Raw genomic sequence first — 19,844 nt, 5'->3', positions numbered from 1 at the left:
TCAACTGCCTATTCATTGTTTAAACTGAAGACACTCTGTTTCACACCTTTATTTATAATATTTCACACCATTGCAAAATGTTGTAAAGCAACAGTAGAAACTGGCTTCGTTTTGCATTGAAAATGGGAATTGATCTACCATAGTGCCACATCCCTAGGCCTTTGGTATGATATTATGTTGTATTTCTTTGTATACAGCATCATCTGAACGATATCTAAACATATACGTTTTCAAATGTTTGTGATTTTTTCTTAGCCGAATCAAATATTTTACGTCCAAACAGAAACAATGTATTTTCAAATATCATTACGTGTTAGAACGATTGAACTCGCAAATTGTTTTTCTACCTTTGTATTTTCTCTGCCAGGAATACAACGTTTTAATTTGAAAATGAGTTTTTGTGGACGTAGTCTTGGAAGGTAACAGGGTTTGAAATCGAGTATAAAATTTCATCAAATTTACATTTTCAGGCGGTCATTAGGTTGCTCTCCATGGTTGTTTTAAGATGCGCTTTAGGCGCTCGACCTTATAATGGTAAAATGATCACTATTAATTTAGGATTATATAGCTAATACTGATTATTGACATTACAAGCAAATTAATTTAAAGTGATGCTTAAGATGGCCAATTATAAGAGAATATAAGTGTTTCAAAAGGCTAAAGAAAAAAGTAATTCTTCGATAGAAGACTAAAGGCAGAAATGGATACTAAAAAAACTGAACTTTGATTGGTTTGAATTATGTGCTAGAAATCATCCTTAACGATGTCTTTTAATGGTTGCTGCTTCAGTCCTTGAGATATTATTTAGGCCCAATTTGACTTTTCCCAATGTCACTACTTGTGCTTTATCTCAAATAATTTTGTCAGTGAAGGTACATTCATATTGCCTTAGATATTTGTTGAAAATTGAAAATTTTGTTTATCTCAAAAGCGTAATGAAGCTGCAATGTCAAAAGTGATTTAACTTTAGTTTGTTGTAGAAAATCCAAAGAACTGTTTACGAGTATTTTAAATTATATAAAGAAAATCGAAATTAAATTTGAGATAGTATGCTCGTATTTCTAATAGATGCACAATGATTTAAAAGTTAATTTATTTTGCAGTTTATGTTGAAGCCATTTTGACTACGCTAGCATGTTTGGTGCCATTTTTATCACATAATGAGCTACTTGGCTTACCCACAAAGATATCATCTGCAATAAAAGGCATACCGATTTCGTGTCATCCGAAAGCTGTCTCCCTAATTTGCGGATACCTGTTACCTCTTCTTTTAGGTATGTTCATTTTCTTATATTTTTCTCAAAGGTTCTTCTAATTGACTGTCCAAAATGTCACTAAAAATCAGCTAATTACCTACACTTGTAGTATTTATCGACCGAGCTGTTCCTTCCATGTGTGCGATGTGTTTCAAAAAATTTTAACATTTCTTTGCCATTTAGATGTCTGCAAGACTTTAAAGTGAAAAGCTTTCGATTTTCTGAACGGAACTAGTATTCCATTTAAATTGTTTCTTTGTAAGCAGAACCCTCGAGCATTCCACTCTTTTCACAGAAGTAGTTCCCTTCTTCCTATGCTGGGACTCTAACAATCAAACCCACCATCGATGTTTTCTATCATTACTCCATAGCGAAATTGAATCTTGCCACAATGAAGTTTTTTACATCAAAGTAAACATGTTATCGTTTAAAACTTCTTACTTGATGTTCTTTTCAATTGGATAAAGCTGCTCTTGTCGACAGAATCTCTTTGTTTATGATAGGTGCAGTGCCTACAGACGGCAGTAAAGAGCGTAGCAAAGTCAGTTTGTCCTCACCAGGTCTTCTTCTAACAATTTTCCAGTCGTGCACAGATCAGTCGTTATTTCTAAGAATAGTCGAGACTCTGATGGCCTACAAGAAGAACGTCTGTGGTGATTTATTGTATGTAATGGCATATGGCACACAGGAAGTATTAGAGCCGGCAATTCACATGCTCAATAGATATTTTCCAGCTGTTGAAATCGGTATTTCATTTATAATCACTCGAGTAAATTGTGTTTTACTATGCAAAAAATTCTGCATTTCCAACGATAAAAGCTAGAGTTTTCAAGTAGCTTAATGCAATACTTTGTAGTGCTTTTTAATAGAAAAGCAATGAAAATGTTTCAGTTTTTGTTCTATACAATGCAATGAAAGTGCCCCACTTTATTTTTCCAATGTGGTGCAGTGTTGCTTTGTAAACGTGCCCTAATCCTGTTTCGAACATCTACTACAAAGCCAAGGCATGCTGCAACTTTGCTGCTATCAATCAAATTTTTATATTGCACCTTAGCACAATGCCTACTTCCTTATACTCAAAGCAGTTTAAATTATATGTTTATAGAACTAAAATGAATGATTTGGCCTAATTTAAGGTACGGTAATGGAATACAGATCGGTTAAAGAAGATGAGCTCGTTTTGCAGAGGTGTGAAAATCAGTCATGCGCTGAAAACAACAGTGAGGGGTTCATTCGTACTGCTGAGCTGGTTTGCCTCGACCCTTCGATATGTTCCTCGGTGTTGGGATGCTCACCGCCTATTTTTGTGTGTACATCATGCGCTGAATTGTTGAACAGCAAGTGCAGTTCGTTATTCGTCGAAGTTGTGCGTTCCATTGGTAATATCTCAGATTTATGTGAAAATCAAGATTGTCAATCGAAACCAAAGGCTGGCAAGCACTTCTGCTTCTCGTCGGAGTGCACGCGTAGAAACAAAAGGAAACCAATGCGAATTTGCAACACATGCAACGAAAGGTCAGCCTCTTTTCGATCACCAAAACCGATTCTTTGCTCGCCCTACCAACTCTTATTCTGCCCATCTGCAGATTAAATTTACAGTTGACCTTTTTTATACTTTTTCAAAACTCTGCAAAAATTTCTAAAAACTTTTCTATGCTCCTTGTTTTTCTTTTATCCGCAATCTAAGGTATAGTAAAATTAAGTATGTTTTACCCAGAGGTTAATTAGAATTGTGCCTAAACTCATTAGATTTAAAAGAACTGATGAACAGACCAGACGTTTAGACGTTCAAAATATACATAAGTCGTTTTGCTGATTGAAGTGGCGTCTCAAAATTTACAATTTGGTGATTTGCGAAGTATGCCAAACTGCAAATGTGCCTAAAAATGTGCATATTTTTTTAAAAGCTTTTGTGCAACGTATTTGTTGTTTTGTTTTTGTATTTCGAACATCATTTTGCCAATGTTAACAAGAATATCTTTTGTCCTCCTGCAGCTTGCATGCAAAAGGCAGCCCTTTCGAGGATCATACTGTCCATAGCAGTTTGACAAATCTTTGGTCTATGGCTAAGCCTACTCAGACATATTTGCTTGATACCGTGTCACGATTGCTGAAACAGGTGCATCCGCCATTCAGCCAAAGATGTGTTGAGATGGGGTACGTTCATTTGTTCCCTTTTTCATACCTTTTTAGTATCCCGCTAAGATTTTTCCTTAAACCAATTTATGACTTGTTTGCATGCAGATAGGCAATCAAATGAACGATGTTCGGTGAACACTGAAGCATTAGTACTTGTTTAATAAAATAGATTTATGCGAAACTACGTCATACTGTTTTGATAAGACGGTAGGATAGAAAATAAGAAATTGTGAAGTGGCATCGCATGGATAAGGTTAATTGGAAAATGACATTTGATCTGCATCACTTTTATCTGCCTCTCGAACCAAGGGCAACTGAGAGCTGCAACTCAGGATCGTTCCGTTCAACACACCCTAGCATCGTCTGCTACTAACGCACTAGTGGTTTTTGTAAACTTTAGTTGTAAAATATGTTGATAGCATAGTAATAGCCAATGTGTTCTATCAGAGCCTACAAAAGGCCCGTTTTTGATCGAAATGATATCTTTTTTTTCATAGAATTGACCTTGAAACTATATCATCTCTGACATTATCTGACAAGAGAGACGCAAACTATTACAAAAAAATAACCCGAAGCCTGCATGGTCTGAGTTTGCTGAAGGCCTTGTCTCCCATACCACCTACAATTTATAGTTACGAGCAGATCAATCGGCTGTTATCAATGTTGTTTGCATGGCTGGAGACGGTCGCTTCCAAGGCGCACATTCACGTGAAGATCGTAGAGATCGTGGAACGGTATCAAGCCCAGGCTATTGAATGGATTCAAAAGGTTGAGAGTTATGACTTTCACCTCTACTGCGACTGTTTGCTGCCTGTGCCGCCTGTTGAAGCGAGGATTGGCCTCGCTTGGGAATCTCTCATGAGCGAAAATCGCCAGCTTCTAGAAGGATTGCAAAGAATTTCAACACTCGCGAAATTCGGTCTTTTGCCTGAAAAGGTATTTCATTCATAGATTGAGTTGACGGTTGACAATTACACCTTCATATTTAAGGTTCAGTTTTAACCTGCCCTTTTTTCCTACCAATGAACAAATCGGGTTGCCACTTCTTCATCTCCTTGCCAAGAGCGAGTTTTTTCTAACAGAAGCTATTTTTCTTTTAAGAAATTTCCCTTTCGTTAAATATGTTTTCGTTTCTTTAGGTCTGGGAGAGGGTTCTACCTGATTGGATACAAGAGATTAAAGAAAAGGTCTCTCCTGATGAGCTAATAAAGTACAAAGCTATTTTAAAGTAAGCAGATGCCGATTTTCGATTTTTGTCCGTCTATGTACGTGCTTAGTGAGTGAGATATTTTTTACGCACTACCATTGGAATTTTTTATGAAGCTTATACTAAAGGAGTGACTGCAAATTGAACCAGTGGCTATGAAGCTCAAGCTGAATCTTTCATTGTACTTTTGTACTTTTTTTGATTGATATTTTTAACTTTCATGTGTTTGTTTTTCTTCTTTGAGGGCCTGTACTTTCTTGATTTCCTTGACGTTTTCCTTTTAGGAGGCTTTTTGATATCAAATCTGAGGTTAGGCCATCGTACTCACTCAATTTTATTGACAGAAAACTTCAGAATATTTCCAATAGCCAAAGACAAGAAAGTCTAGCATGGCTGCAGGTATGTCCGTATTTCTTCAAAATTTCTGTTGAATTATTTGATTTCAAGTTATAATTTGAGCAATCTTGAAAAGTGATGCTAATTTTTTACTAATCAATTAGAACCTTCCCCAAAAACGGGCAACTGGATGCACTCTTCAAATAAGTTTTATTAATGATACCCATTATTATTATTACTATTATTTTAACATTATTTACAGTTGGTTAGAATAATGATAGTTCTAACTTGAGTTAATTAAGACTAACTATTTACACAAAAAGAAATACTAATTACAATAAATACAATAAATATAGACATCCTGGGTTTGTTAACTTTGCCCTTGAAGGGATTATCATAGCTGAGATATCGTAGCTGCCTTAGGAAGAGGTAGTGAAACTAGCTGTTTCAGGGGAAAGAATTTAAAAATTTCAAAACAAGACTCGGCCTTTTAACTTTTTTTAATTGTTTTGGGAGGAATTTGAAGCAAGCTTCGGTAATATAAGGTTGCAACGATAGCCATCACCAATGATATTTAGGAAATAAGACAATTGCACTCTTTTTATGTTGGCGATTGTTTATAACAATACCAAAGGATTCTTTTGCATGCCAGAAAATGCGTCATTCTGTGGCTGACAAACGAATAATCGATCTGAAAATGATTTTTACCATATTTAAAGGTTGAAAGTTCATAAACAGAGCAACAACAGTAAAGCAATTAAATAATGACGTTCTAAAACATATACTAGTTTTTTTAGTTGGCCTATTTAAGATTGAAAAATGCTATAGAATAGCTCTAAACATTTAAAACCATCAAAATTCTCAAATAATAGCTGAAAGATGACTACTGGAAAATTAAAGTTCACAAAAAGATGAGTGTTGCAGTGGCTTAAATTACCTAAAAAGGAAGAAAGGTTCTTATAGAATACGGGTTTAGTTGATATGGAAATCCCTGACGGGAATCGTCGTACTCTTGACGAAAGTCTTTTGCTCTGATATTCCAAGCTAGGTCTTAATATTGGAGCATTCTATTACCGACTTCTGAGTTGCATAAAATGCAACAATTAGACATAACCTACCTATGGTCTATGCTGTGTCTTTACTGCTTATAATGGTAAATGCTTTTAGGTGCTCTCTGCTGTAGATGTCTGCCTTGATGTGGGCACATTGATTTCCATGTTCATTGACGCTGCAAAGCAGGCAGAACGTTCAGAGGACGAGGAAACACAGACCATGTTCCAATTTCCCGACCCACAGTCTTACAGCGACGTTCCTCTATCACCTGCGCGGTCTTCCACTTCTCCAGGGTCTTCCCCGTTTGTATTTCCATCAGTCAGTGTATTAGATAGTGGTGTCACATACTATATCCTCATGATGGATATTCTCATAAAACAGGTAAGAATCTCTGAAAATTTTGCTATGTCTATTGTTTTCAAAATGATATATATGTCCTCGTCACTGTTCTAGAGAAAGGGTCTTTTGTACTTATTTGTTTAGTTGCCACATAACACCTTTTTAGTACGAGTTTCGTTCTGCTCTTGTGAAAAGTTTTGAAAAAAGTGTCTCCTTTCAAAAATTCAAAGTTTTTGGAAGATTTCTTGCTTGCTTGCTTGCTTGCCTTCTTGCTTGCTTGCTTGCTTGCTTGCTTGCTTGCTTGCTTGCTTGTTTGCTTGCTTGCTTGCATTCTTGTTTGTTTACTTGCTTGCTTGCTTGCTTGCTTGCTTGTTTGCTTGCTTGCTTGCTTGCTTGCTTGCTTGCTTGCTTGCTTGTTTGCTTGCTTGCTTGCATTCTTGTTTGTTTGCTTGCTTGCTTGCTTGCTTGCTTGCTTGCTTGCTTGTTTGTTTGCTTGCTTGCTTGCTTGTTTTCTTTCTTGCTTGCTTTCTTGTTTTCTTTCTTGCTTGCTTGCTTGTTTGCTTGCTTGCTTGCATTCTTGTTTGTTTGCTTGCTTGCTTGCTTGCTTGCTTGCTTGCTTGCTTGCTTGCTTGCTTGCTTGCTTGCTTGCTTGCTTGCTTGCTTGCTTGCTTGCTTGCTTGCTTGCTTGCTTGCATTCTTGTTTGTTTGCTTGCTTGCTTGCTTGCTTGCTTGCTTGCTTGCTTGCTTGCTTGCTTGCTTGCTTGCTTGCTTGCTTGCTTGCTTGCTTGCTTGCTTGCTTGCTTGCTTGCTTGCTTGCTTGCTTGCTTGCTTGCTTGCTTGCTTGCTTGCTTGCTTGCTTGCTTGCTTGCTTGCTTGCTTGCTTGCTTGCTTGCTTGCTTGCTTGGTCTTTTGCTTGCTTGGTTGTTTGATGTTACAATTGTGATATGAAACTTTGTAGATATCATTGCGGAAAACCAGCAACAGTATACAGTTGAACACCCAGGAATCGTTCTCTCTTGCCAAGTTGCTAGTATCCATTGTCCATAACCAGAAGGATGCTCAGCGATGCTTGCATTCGGGACAAACCGCGTGCCAGTATTGTCAATTGAAGGGAATCTTCTATTACCAAATCACAATTTTACTTGACTTTGTTCTACCCACGTACACTGATGTTGAATTAAAGTCAAAAATTGACAAAACTAGCAAGTCAGTTCGATCAGGTCAGTAAACGGCACTTGCTTAACAATTATTATAAATTATTATAATTATAACAAATTTAAAGCAAACATTGCAGTTTTTGCAGCGTTCAGGTAATCATTGTTTGTTAAATCAATCACCCTTTTTAAGTCAATCAGAGAAATCATAATATAATCAGCCAATCAAAGATTCTCAACATTACATGAAATTAATCGAATTTGCATAGGAGAGCGAACATGCACACTAAAGCCGAAATTATCTCTTCAATAGTCACCCAATAATCAACTGATCACTACAAAATAAGAGTCATTTACAATCAAGATCCTTTATTTTGTTTTATTAATGCTTGTATTTCCTCTATTATTGGTTGTTATACTTTTTCTTATTATTTGCTCTTCAATGAAAGTTTTTCTTGTTATTATGCATCTGAGAAACTTTGCTTTGTTTCTAGAATCCTTGAAATCCTCCATACGCTCACACGTATCTAGTAACGCAAGTTTTGCAGAGACTCGTTCCGTCCAAAGAACTGAATCAGCTGACAGCGATCAGGACTTCGACGAAGCAGCCGCCAGCTTCACTGGTTACGTCAGCAGTGCTGGTGTCGATGAATCAGACAGCGAACTTTCTGCTATTGCTTCGGTTACTTCCGAAGACAGTGAGCAGGACAGTCTCATCGCATGGAGGAACAAGATCAAAGGCATATCAGAAGGCTCTATCTTGTATTCAAGGGGGAATTCTATTGGCGCAGAGCAAAGCAATTGGTCCCTTATTTACAGGGACAACCCAGATATTGAAATCACCGTTCTCCTGTTGCAGGTTTGAATTTACTAATAGACTTGTGTTGCTGCCAGAGAGTGTGTTGTTGCGTTGAAGGTCTGTTATGTTGGAAACCAGCATTTTTTGCAGCTGTAAGGAACCAATAGCTTTTGACTATAAGTTATACGTGATGTTCCTGCCTAAGATGGAATTTACATTATTGCCTGATCCTCTGTGTTTTAGGACTATGGTATCTTCAAGAGTCGTGTATTTCTCGTACAGCTTGTGTCAGTAACATTGTAATTTTATTGGATACCTGCAAGTCGGTTTGTCTTACCTTAGTGGCTACCCTACCTGCAAGAGAAATGTACAATTAAGCCGAATGAGTTATACAAGGCTGTTGTATAAATTTTCGTAAATTTAGCTGTTCGATGGTTCGTAAGAAGAAAGGCTGAAATTGCTGGAAGATAAATCAGAATTGTTGGTCTTTAAATGAATACACAGTAGTGGTCAATAAATACAGTGAATGGATCGGGGGGTGGCTAATGATCAATTATAATGAGGATAAGCCCTGTGATAGGTTTGTGAAGCGAAGAATGAAGCCGGTTGGGTAAGATGATATAAGAGGAAAGAGCCGTCTTCGATAGGTCATGGGGCTCTAGATTATGGCTAGCGATAAAGTTCACTAAAGGCTGTTTCTACCTACCCAAAAAACGCTGCGATATGGGTAGAGCAGGCTTGTATTTGTCTTAGACAGATTATGTATCTATACCATTAAACATGTTATTTCAACAGCACCTTCTCAAGCACACAGACCCAATCGTGCTAGGTCATGTTTTGAAGTGCATCAGCATGACATGTATTCGTGGTGAATGTCTTCGCGTATCGGCAAGAGAGGACATGGATCTTACCCATTACCTGCAGACTGTCCTTTTTATTCCCAGGTATGCAGTGACTCTACTTACTCTGTACATAAAGATTCCTTAACTGTTTTTTCACATCCACATTTTCGTTTTATTTTAGATTTCATACTCAATTTGACCAGAAGCTTAAAGCCATTTGTACCTTCTTCATCTCCATGCATGTATTATAAACCTGTAGCCTTCGAATATAGAAAGTTCGTAGAAACAAGAATGCAATACTAGTTTCATTACCAACTAAAATTTGCCTTGTTGAATAAGTATCGTTTCTTTAAAGTGGTCCTAGGCCCTTCAGCACAGCTAGAAGATTCTTCGGATGTTTTACCTGATCGAGAAAAGTTTCTCCTGTTATGCCATTTGTAGTATTCTGGTAGTGCCATGACTTAGGATGCTGGGAATTACTGTGTACCACGTTTGTTTAGGATCATAAAAGAAAATGCAATGATTTGATTCATAAAAGAAAATGTTGTAAGTAGCCATGGAAAATTTGCAGATAGCTATATCTTTCTTCTTGAAAAGAAAATTTGCTGAATCATTGTTTCATTCGAAAACATTGTTTCGGAAACGCCCGGTTCCTTTTTTCCTCAAAGTGGGCATGCAAATTTCGAAATTACAAACGCACTGCCTATGACAGACGGTCACAAGTTTTTCCAGCTCTGCCCTCCAGTAGTTTTCCGGAGTTGTTTGAAATTTGTATATAATTCAATGGAGATCGTTTGATTATTTATAGCAGTGTATCAATTTTGAATGGTTGCTATTGTTTGTTGTAGTTTATGGGAAATGCTGCAATCGAACAACTCCTGCCTCGCTCAGCAAGCAGTACCACTTCTTCTTCATTGCATCTGCATGCCGTATGGAGCAGCAAGACTTTGTGATGAAATCGAGAGTGTTTTTAATAATGAAGACTGGATTAAGCGCTTTTCTGCAGGTTAGTGAAATTACTTGCTGTGTCAAATCGGTTGCTGAGTGTTACACCCTACCCAGGGGTTAGGATATTCCCTTGTTATTGCTGAAAAGCAACTCTTTCTTATTCTTGCTATTGAGAATGTTGTTGAGAGGATCCTCTTTTCAAAGCACTACACCACTGATACACCCGTAGAGAAAGCGAGGTTACAGTTGAATGCTACCAATATTTAACTGTGTGAATCTCATGAAAGCATGTCGTTTCACAAAATTGATATTCTAAAGATATGGTCATATCTTTTACGACCCAAATCCTTTCTGTACCCCCAATTACTTCTCCGTTGCAGTTGAGAAAGTTTCGCTGCTGTGCGACTTTATCGATGTTGATAGAATCCGCGACTCGTCTTTGGCCAAGTCTACACTGGTGCATGCGTTGATCTATCTGATATCTGCGATTGATGACGTCAATGATGCTGTTGCAACCAAGGCTAGGGCGCTTGTGGCTTCAATTAACAGATCATCACTATTGGTATAAAATTATTTGGTTTACCCATATATGCGTGAATATTTGTTTGATCCTGCTCTTTTCCATTCATTACAACCTTTTGTTTATGGTATAATGTAAAAGGCAGAAGATTTCCTTTGCCAAGAATATATATATTTATAGGTAAACAATTGTCCCTACCTCCTTCCAGTTTTCTTGTATTGATGATATAAAAACTCGTATAAGTCCTTTTCAAGTATGATTTTGTTTCAGTAAGTATATATATATATATATTTTATTCTTTGCTAGCATCTGTATTGCTATATGGAAGAGCACTTCAGAGATGAAAGTGAGGATCGTCTGGCGCTCTTATATTCTTGGAGAACATTGAGCTTGATAGTTGAGGACAGCTCTCCGTTTTCTGCAAAGTTTTTCACGAGTCTTTTGGTCTATGTAATTACAAAGGCTAAAACATCTGCAGTAAGCTCCAGCCGTGGCAGCTCCTTTTCAAGCACGGTATCAGATGAGATGTTTCTAGCAAGTACGTTTTCGTCATTAACAAATTCCTTTGACGGTACCTCTGCAAATTGACCACCATTTCTTGCTTTCCCTTGCAGACCATAGGGTTTTTCCATGATTCGATGATTCACTTTAATTTTTCAATGGGTGAGAAAATTTTGTAAGAGTGCCTGTAAGCAAACTGTTTGAAAAGCATTTTTCTGGCGTCATGATATAAATCTAGAAAAGAACCAACATGATTAACTGGTACCGAGATTTAGTTTTTTTCCTTGCAGAGAGGGAGGGAATGGTAAATGAACCGTTGCTCATTCCAAACTTCATCAGTTGGAAGACTGGAAAGCTAAACTGATATACCCTGTGGGAATATATGTAAATACAGACAACTTGTGTTTCTAACACAAGCAATTCAGAATTAATGCGCTTTAGTGGTGTTGTTTTTCATTTTGACTAAATAGATGTTCAACTTTGGGAGTTTTATTTAAAGGACTTAGTTAAAGTCAGAGGGAGGGAGGCTTTTTAGGATGGGAATATTTCTGACGCAGCTGTTACCGTACTTGCATTAAGAATGCAATACTCTGAAACAACAATAGACAACCCCGTCACAATCCAGTTTATACAGGCTCAGGTATTGTAATTATTTGCTGCCCTATAGCTGCCATTGTCTCTCCTTTCTAGATTCGCACATGCCAATGTGGTCAAGAGCTTTGTCAAGCCCGGGACGTGCCACCGGCATTGCTAGCTGGGTCAGCAGTGGCAGCATGGTCCCTAACAGGCCTCGCTCTGCTTCAGCTCCGTTTGTTCTTTACAAGCAAAAGTTCACCCTCCAGTTCGATCGACAATCGTCTCTTCTTTCTCAAATGATGGACGAAGCAACAGCTGAGGATGAAAGTGAGGTTTTTCTACCGCATAATCTCTTTTTAGAGTTTCCTTATAAGGTTCGAGAAAGAAGGCTCAATTTTACATAACCATATTTGGATAATTCCCAACCAGTTCAATGCCATAAACTAAGCATCACAAAGTAATACGTATTGTCTATTTTAAAAATGACGTCAGCGCTGCTGGCTCTAGCCTTTGCGGGAGCACGCCATTTAGCTCTGGCATCTCTGTTAGTTTTATTCGTTTTGGTCCTCAAAATGTAACGAATTGCTCGACACCCAGAGGTGAAAACTTTTTTCTTGAGTGCAGCAAGGAGGCCAACTGAACATCTTTGTTATCTGTCTCGTGTTGTTTTTGTTGTCATCAAACAACTTATTGCTCGTGTCGTTTTTTTGTCATCAAAGAACTTATTGACTACCAAGTCTTCATCGTTAGGTACGAACTCCCGTCGGCGACGAAGGCAATGGTCTCCAACCAACGACCCATTCAGCAGAGGTCATCAGGACCCATCTTTGACGAACGGTTATGGTGAAACGTTTCGCGAAGAGGACGAAGAGGGAGGGACAAGGAAAAGAAAAGAATCTGCTGAATCAAGTGGGACCTCGAGCAGTAAATCATCGTATTTACAGCAAATTGACAATGTGGTGCTTCACTATCTTGTTACGCTATCGATGGAGCATTTTTCAAATGCAAAAGCCGTCAATCAGCAAACTTGCTCGGTTGAAGATATAAGTGAATTTAAGACAATGATAGTGAGATGTTTAATTGTATTGACAGCTGCTAGCGATGACCAAGAGCCGGTTTTTAAAGCATCTGAACTCAGGTAAAAATGAGTTTCTACAATCTCGTAACGTTGTAATCCTTTAACTGCTATCCGCAATGTGCGAGTAGCGGATGCTTAACGTTTAGGGGAGGGGGGGGGGGCTTAGTATTAGCATGGATCTTGCCCGAAGATTATTGCTTTAATGAGACACAACTGCCCGACTGGAGCCTGAAATGCGTTGAACTGTGCCTCTAAGAAGAACGTGCGACTCGTGCGTGAGGCTAGCGATTGACTGGTCTTAACACATAAGAACTATACGACTTATAGACATATCATTGTGAGGTTGAACTATTACGAGGTTACAGTTACGTGAAGCCTTCTAGAAGGGGGGGGGGGGGTCTACAACTCATGTCTCCTAGGCCTGTGATCCGCAATATTGGATTTTTAGATCAGCCAATTTCAGTGACAAGCACGTGGCCAATAAGATTATTTGTACAAAAGGCATTTATGCAGTGGTGGTGCCAGCTAGCGAGAGTGGGAGTGTAGTGGGTGTGGCTAGAGAGGTCACGCCCCTTTTGTCTCGTTCAGTGCCTTGCACCAGGTTTTTTTCCTATAAGTTTATGATCAAACACTACCTAGCGCGTTTTAGTCAATTTTTAAAAAAAATATGTGGACCATGTTTTGACAAATTTGGGGGTGGGGGTAATTACCACTCTCCGTACCCCCCTTGGTGTTGCCACTGCATTTATGTATATGAAAATAATAATTAATTTTTTAGTTTAATGGTCCTATTTTCTAAGTTCCTATTTTGCTGATATTTGAATATTTTCTGTTGATTTTTGGATAAAGAAACCCATGATATAAACATCTTGATATAAATGTTACAAACGATTGTTCACTTGTTTTGAATTATTTGACCAAAAACCTTGCCTTGTGAGATTTTCTTTGCAAGAGTGGTGTAGAATTATCTCCGCACATGGTAGGAAAATTTATATAAAGATTTGATGACGCTTGCTTAGCTCTGCTGAGAATATATTTTGACACAAAAGAGTGACTGCCTTGCTTAAGGTTTGACAGTGTTGATCCCTTCAATCAAAGCTTTTGCCTGCTATTTGCTTTTGTTTGCTCCTGAATTTCTAATCGCTAAAGCAGGGACGAATACAGCTATTCTTTCAGCTCTTACGGAAGACAGTCAAGTTAATAAGGTTAAATTAAGGCACCGCCCAGACCCCAGCCAAATGTAAGGCAGTCAGTAACTTGTTCTGGACCCGCCCCTGGTTAAAGCAATTCTTTTTATCAGGAGCTGTCCTGTTTTCATGGCTTTAATGATAAATGTCACGGCAGTGCTTGACTCCAATCCATACGCAGGCAAGGAGCTCTTACCTTTTGTGCTGAACCTTATGCGACGCTGCATCGCTGACCCTAACAACGAAAGTTCGCCCTCTGATACACAGCTTGATGTCCTAGATCCTTTGTTACAACACTGTTGGCTAATGAACCTCATTATCACACTTTATAAGGTAATTCGTCTTTGATTATGTTCAGTTAAGAAATACATTTCTTATTTATAGTGCGAATATACTTTCTTCCTTGTTCAGATATCTAAATTGATCATCCCCTTTCATCAACAATTTTTTAAAGAATGACTTAAGATAATTACTAATTAATATTTCACTAATCATTGCACTATTGATTATGAATGATTAAACTCGTTAATTGAAATATACGTTGTTTCGTTTTCCACGTTTTTACAAAGTGCAATATCTGCTCTCTGAAAAAAACCTGGCTAGGCCATAATAGTTAAAGTGTTTAACTTCTTTTCATTTTGATCCATTCTTCGAAATCGTTTGGATTCATTCGTGAGACCATTTCTGAATCTTCTATTTCGTTTTATTTCAGTATAAATTTGGAGAATTGAAGTCGGCATTGATGCCTTTGATTTCTTTCGTCATAAACACAATAAACTCACACGAGCATTACCTTTGCATCGAGGCACGAAGAGTAGATTTGAATGTGAAGCGAGACGGGAACAAGTCATTTCCTAGACGGGTCAGACCTAGAAAGGGTTCCAGGGCTCCATTCGGTACAGCAAAAATGCGAATGAAATTAGGCAAAATCTCTAGCCCAAAGGTTTTTGAAGAAGAAAATACCAAGAATATGAATGAGGATCAAGTTGAAATGACAAGACTTGATTCGAAAGTTGATGCAAAAAGAGCAGAAACGTCTTTTGTCGAATCTAGTTCGGTAAGTGTTCTCTTTCTAAGCTCATCCAAACACCATTGATTATATGACTAGAACACTTTTACGACCCCCATCACTAGAGCACTTTTAGCAAATGACACTCCCCTCGAAGAAACCCCCGTTTTGAGGATCCATTCATCCTTCTCCATCCTCTCCATGATGTTTTCCTTTGTTAAATTATTTTGACAACTCCAAAAATTTACTATACAGTTATATAGGCCCCCTTGAGTATGTCGCCCCTTTTCTCGAATAAGCCCCCACCCAAAAATGTATTTTCGTAAGAACCCGAGGGGCCTACTCGAGGATTTTCGACAGACATTTCTATTGTTAGCATAATGGCTAATTTTACTTCTCTATTTGCATTAAGAGTGGATCGCCGATGTCACAAGAAGGGCCTATGACGATAGGGGACAGCGAATCCACTTCATTATGTGGCGAAGAGTTGACTTTGATGGATATTGTCAACAGTCAGAAATGTCCTGATTGCCAAAGCTGCGTGAGAGACTATGACCAAGAAACGGTTAATTTATGCATTGTTGTCTTGTCGACTTTTATTCATCGTGATCCAGAAATGGCGGCACCGTTGCTAATGGAGATGCTTGGTGTTGTTAGCAGGTTTGTTGAAATGATTAGAAAATTGGTTTATTTCCGTATTATTTTCTAAAAACTTAATATATATATAGTGAGAAATACCTATACTAAACTGAAAAGAATTCTATGTCAATATATTTTCTGTCTGAATTTCTTGCAGAAAGATCCTAGCCAATGGAACATCATTCATAGATGCTTGGTGAGTGGAGTTTTTCTTTTCGTAAGATATTGTATTCGCAAAAACCCAATTAAACCGAATCTCATTCAACAAGATAGGCCTATTTCAATGGGTGAATGGATGAATTGGGGATAAGGAGGGGGGCTATTCAAAGCATATGTGTTTTTCTAGAAGACGCCGATTATATTAACGATAGGTATATATGCAATTGCATGGTCATTTGATCATCAAAATTTAAAAATATTTTTAAGCGTCATTATCACATGTTTGCTCTTATTTATTCGTACCTCAGTACACGTGGGTCCAGATACCTGTACTGCGGTTATTCAACCCATATTGTATGGTTCAGCTTTGCCAGTGGTGATCGGTCACTGTCAGTCTCTTTTCTGCTTCTTTTAGCAATTCACATAAACCTCGTTCAGCTGCAAGTCTTGCCAAGCAGTTCATAAGATGTGTTTTTGTCCAGCTATCCCCAAACGGACTTTTCCCTGAGCTTATTCGCTGTGATATATTTGGTATGTGGTTTTACCCTTATACTTTCAATTTTCCGATTCCCTTTTCAATCTACCATTATTGAAAACTCTCGTAGTTTGAGTCCTCTGTTTTTCAATCGCTAATTCTTTTAGCTAAGTAATATAATATTCTTTGCAACAGATGAAGATTTCTTTAAAGCCATTACTGCTTCTCTCCTTGGTTTCGACAAACTCGATGAAATGAAGCCTCTCAAGAGTATTTTACAGGTGGGTGCCTTTGCGAATAAGCATGATACTTCGTGTAGAAATTATCAATGTGCGATCCTGTATTGCCTCAACCATCTTAGTCTACAAGTCAATGTATTGAAATGGCAGCTGCTTTTATCTCCTTTGTCTGAGTGTATGGAGTTCTCAAGTGTGAAGTCACAAAAAACCTATTTTAAGAAGTTTCGAATTTTGACCACATAAGAGAAAAGAACACCATAAAATAATCCCATATATGCAAAATCAGTTAAATTTGTCAAAAATCGGATGAGATATGGCTAATGAAAGATTTGAAGTTTGCTAACAGATTACTGTTATTTGGGCTAAGTTCATAAAGTTAGAGGTTTGATGTCAGTTAGAAAGAAGTTAGAAGTCAGAGCTTGTGCTCATCTGGTCATATCTCAGCCAATTTGTGATACCTTTTACTGATTTTGCAGATTTAGAGGTATTTCATGATGCTCTTTCAGGTTATGGGAACAATTTTCAAAAATTCTAAAAATAGATTTTTGTGACGTCATTACTTGACAACTCTATTGAGCAGCTCCATTGCCGTTACATCATAGTAAATGCATAAAGTAACAGACGAAAATCTATAGAGCAAGCGAGGCGAGGTCTTGGTAATTTAGGAAAGAGTTGAGCTCATGAACAAGCTTATTCTTGTCGTATTTACCTAGTGTAGCAGTTTGCTTCAGATATAGGTCTTTGAAAAGTTTTATGAACAAATTCTGTAAAAAGAAATTCTAAAGCAAGGTTTTTGTTTAGTTTTCCGACAATAACTCGATATTTTTTTATCTGCGTTGGTTTCTTTTTAAGAACTTACTGTATTGAAATGCCGTGACAAACACAGGGTTGCTGCAGTTTGTTGTGATTAACATGTTAAACTAGATTTTGAATTACTTCGAATGTAAACGTTAGTAGTATCTAAGCGCACTGTAAAATTGCACATTTAAGCTGCATTGCCTGAAATCTTTCCTTCGTTTTTACAGGATTTCCCCTCGCGTTCAAACAGAGAAGATCGTGTTGGCATCCTTCTACAAAACCTGAATGTTTATCTTCAGTTTGTTCCCAAAGATGACCTAATCGCCTGGGAACACCTTTTGCATGATTTTGAAGGTTTCTTCAAAGCCTTGCTCCCTGTTTTGCCTGCACCGGTGTGTATGAGGCTTGTGAATCACAAGTTGCGATAACATCCAAATGATTACTTGTTGTCTAATATAATTTGCTCTCAAGCTGAAAAATTTTGAATTGTAACGTTTGTCAAGTTAGAAACCGTTTTTATCGGACAATTTTTCGTTATTGAAAATATTTACTGCTTACACTGCTAACTGTTTTGTTAGCTTTTTTGTCAGATTGAATATTTCAGTTTATGCTTGAAAAGAGCTGATTCTGCAACATTTATGTTTGAATTTCAGTTTGAGGCGAGCTCCTTGCTACAGATAATGAAGTGTCTTTTGAGTATTGGTAAACACTACGCTAAGGTGCGATGCTTTTATTCGATTTCTTACAGTTGACTAGATATGGAACGATTACTGCTGTATTTTTGGAGTTTCTTGGCAAAAAAAGACTGTTTGACATTTATGTATCGATTGTTTGCGCGATCTTGAATCAGAATAATGGCAATGATTATAAGATTATAGAAGTTGCAATCTAGCCGTCAAATGCAGACTGGAATTCTATTCTTTTTTTCTCGAATTCACATCCTCTGACTTTTTAAACTTAAGAACGCACGCTCGAAAAGCTTATCTTTATCAAATTACTGCAAGCCATCACCCCAAACAGCTTTATTCTTACATATGTCTAATTTTGGGTTATATTGTGTCCTTTAAAAAGTTTTTTGTAAGACATCAGGTTTTTAACAACCTGCTGCTGCTCTTTTTGCAGGGTCTTCTTCCAAGTTTTGGCAATGTGCTGTCCCATGTTGTAAGAAAATGCGACTTCAAAATCGACGTTTTACAGACACTGTGCTTGGCATGTAAATGTGCTTTTTCAAAGGTAATGAAATTTGATCCTAGCAGTAAAATTGTTTTCACGTGAATTTATCCTGGCTTCTTCAGCCTTAACGTATGTATGCATAAATAGCTGTAACGATGTTTATGTGTAAAGAAATATAATTTGCGCGTCAGAGAATCTTGTAGTATTTATCTTTTCTAACATTTTTGGTACTTTCATGCCTCTGTTACTCCTTTTAGACATAATTCGTTATTGAGTTTTTAGACACAATTATTTTCCAATCTGCTTTAAGTCCCCTTCTTCATTAACCTTTTCCCTCCCATACTGGCCTGAACGATATCTCATGTCATTTCGTTCGCTTGGTATTTCGTCGTCAGGGATACGTTTTCATATATTGTTCAGGAACAAGCTCTGGTTAACATAACTAATCAATGAACACTAGACTAGAAAAGCTTGTTAACAGAGTATCAACCATGTTATCGTCGTCCTTCATCCAAAATAATTGTTTGTTATTGATAACGTTTTGGTTAATCTTTTGCAAGGAAAGAGAAAAGCACTTCCTGGCAAGGTCAATTCTGCAAGACCTCTCCTTGACTTTAAAGAACAAAATATCAATGCACGAGAGGAACGCCAAGAAGATTATGCAGGTACCACCCTTTTTCCAGCATCGTCGCTACTTTTTCTGCCGAACTTTATATTGGCAGCTCTTCAATTTAAAGAAGTGTATAACAGGTTTTAACAAAAATTATTCTCTTGTGATGGGTTCAAAATGATTTCCATAGTAGCTTCAGATCGCTTGAGAATTTTATCTCGGTACTATTTCTCTATTGTCTCTAAAGGCTTTGTCTCTAATGACCAACATATAGCTTTTCCCTTTGAAAAAACTGTTAAGATAGGTGCTGAAACACATGATGGGTAAAATTTGATCGTTGTCTGCCCAATATTGTAGGCTGTCTTTTAAATGTAGGAAATAAGAAACACCGCATTGCGCCGAGAATAAACAACAATAAATACACGTTAATTAGTAAGTATTTATTGTTATTCATTTTCGTCGTATTGCGGTGTTTCTTATTTGCTACATTTTCGTCGATTTTTCGCCGCAAGGACTCCTTGGAACCCGTCGAGCAGCCTGCTACCGTGACCTTTTCTCATATCTTTTAAAATCCTGATCAGATTAAAGCAGTTCTTTGGATATTGCAAACTAATCTCGATTCTTCATAGCAAGCTCGAAAATATCTTGGTTTTCTTATTGTTTGTGTTTATTGTAGTTCGGAGTTGTGTTTACAGCTCATGCAGTATATCCATCTCTTGATTTTCTTGTAGCTTATTTACCTTGAAGGGGACAGCTGGTTTTCTTTTGAACACGGAGACAGCGAAATCAGAAGAAGTATAGGCAAGG

The 19,844-nt window shown here is 37.6% G+C and overlaps 1 protein-coding gene across 1 annotated transcript in view; it reads left to right on the top strand.

Annotated features, from left to right (window-relative positions):
• Window positions 1–19,844, top strand: part of LOC135694611 (protein unc-79 homolog) — a 29,282-nt gene that overhangs the window by 4,065 nt on the left and 5,373 nt on the right. Inside the window, exons 4-30 of the mRNA XM_065213433.2 lie at window positions 1,104–1,274; window positions 1,760–2,002; window positions 2,393–2,771; window positions 3,252–3,413; window positions 3,893–4,331; window positions 4,535–4,623; window positions 4,887–5,001; window positions 6,106–6,372; window positions 7,289–7,550; window positions 7,979–8,343; window positions 9,079–9,227; window positions 9,974–10,131; window positions 10,454–10,635; window positions 10,900–11,131; window positions 11,785–11,997; window positions 12,421–12,808; window positions 14,049–14,268; window positions 14,648–14,992; window positions 15,357–15,604; window positions 15,741–15,779; window positions 16,158–16,273; window positions 16,413–16,498; window positions 17,482–17,646; window positions 17,908–17,973; window positions 18,377–18,487; window positions 18,988–19,092; window positions 19,769–19,843. Of these exons, the coding sequence (XP_065069505.2) occupies window positions 1,104–1,274; window positions 1,760–2,002; window positions 2,393–2,771; window positions 3,252–3,413; window positions 3,893–4,331; window positions 4,535–4,623; window positions 4,887–5,001; window positions 6,106–6,372; window positions 7,289–7,550; window positions 7,979–8,343; window positions 9,079–9,227; window positions 9,974–10,131; window positions 10,454–10,635; window positions 10,900–11,131; window positions 11,785–11,997; window positions 12,421–12,808; window positions 14,049–14,268; window positions 14,648–14,992; window positions 15,357–15,604; window positions 15,741–15,779; window positions 16,158–16,273; window positions 16,413–16,498; window positions 17,482–17,646; window positions 17,908–17,973; window positions 18,377–18,487; window positions 18,988–19,092; window positions 19,769–19,843 (5,390 nt within the window). The remainder of the gene's footprint in view (window positions 1–1,103; window positions 1,275–1,759; window positions 2,003–2,392; window positions 2,772–3,251; window positions 3,414–3,892; window positions 4,332–4,534; window positions 4,624–4,886; window positions 5,002–6,105; window positions 6,373–7,288; window positions 7,551–7,978; window positions 8,344–9,078; window positions 9,228–9,973; window positions 10,132–10,453; window positions 10,636–10,899; window positions 11,132–11,784; window positions 11,998–12,420; window positions 12,809–14,048; window positions 14,269–14,647; window positions 14,993–15,356; window positions 15,605–15,740; window positions 15,780–16,157; window positions 16,274–16,412; window positions 16,499–17,481; window positions 17,647–17,907; window positions 17,974–18,376; window positions 18,488–18,987; window positions 19,093–19,768; window position 19,844) is intronic.

Source organism: Rhopilema esculentum, chromosome 10 (genome assembly GCF_057945365.1).
Source record: "Rhopilema esculentum isolate cy_ngs chromosome 10, ASM5794536v1, whole genome shotgun sequence".
Classification (NCBI taxonomy): domain Eukaryota; kingdom Metazoa; phylum Cnidaria; class Scyphozoa; order Rhizostomeae; family Rhizostomatidae; genus Rhopilema; species Rhopilema esculentum.
The sequence above is the reverse complement of the archived record's forward strand: the minus strand, read 5'-3'. Positions and strand labels throughout refer to the sequence as shown.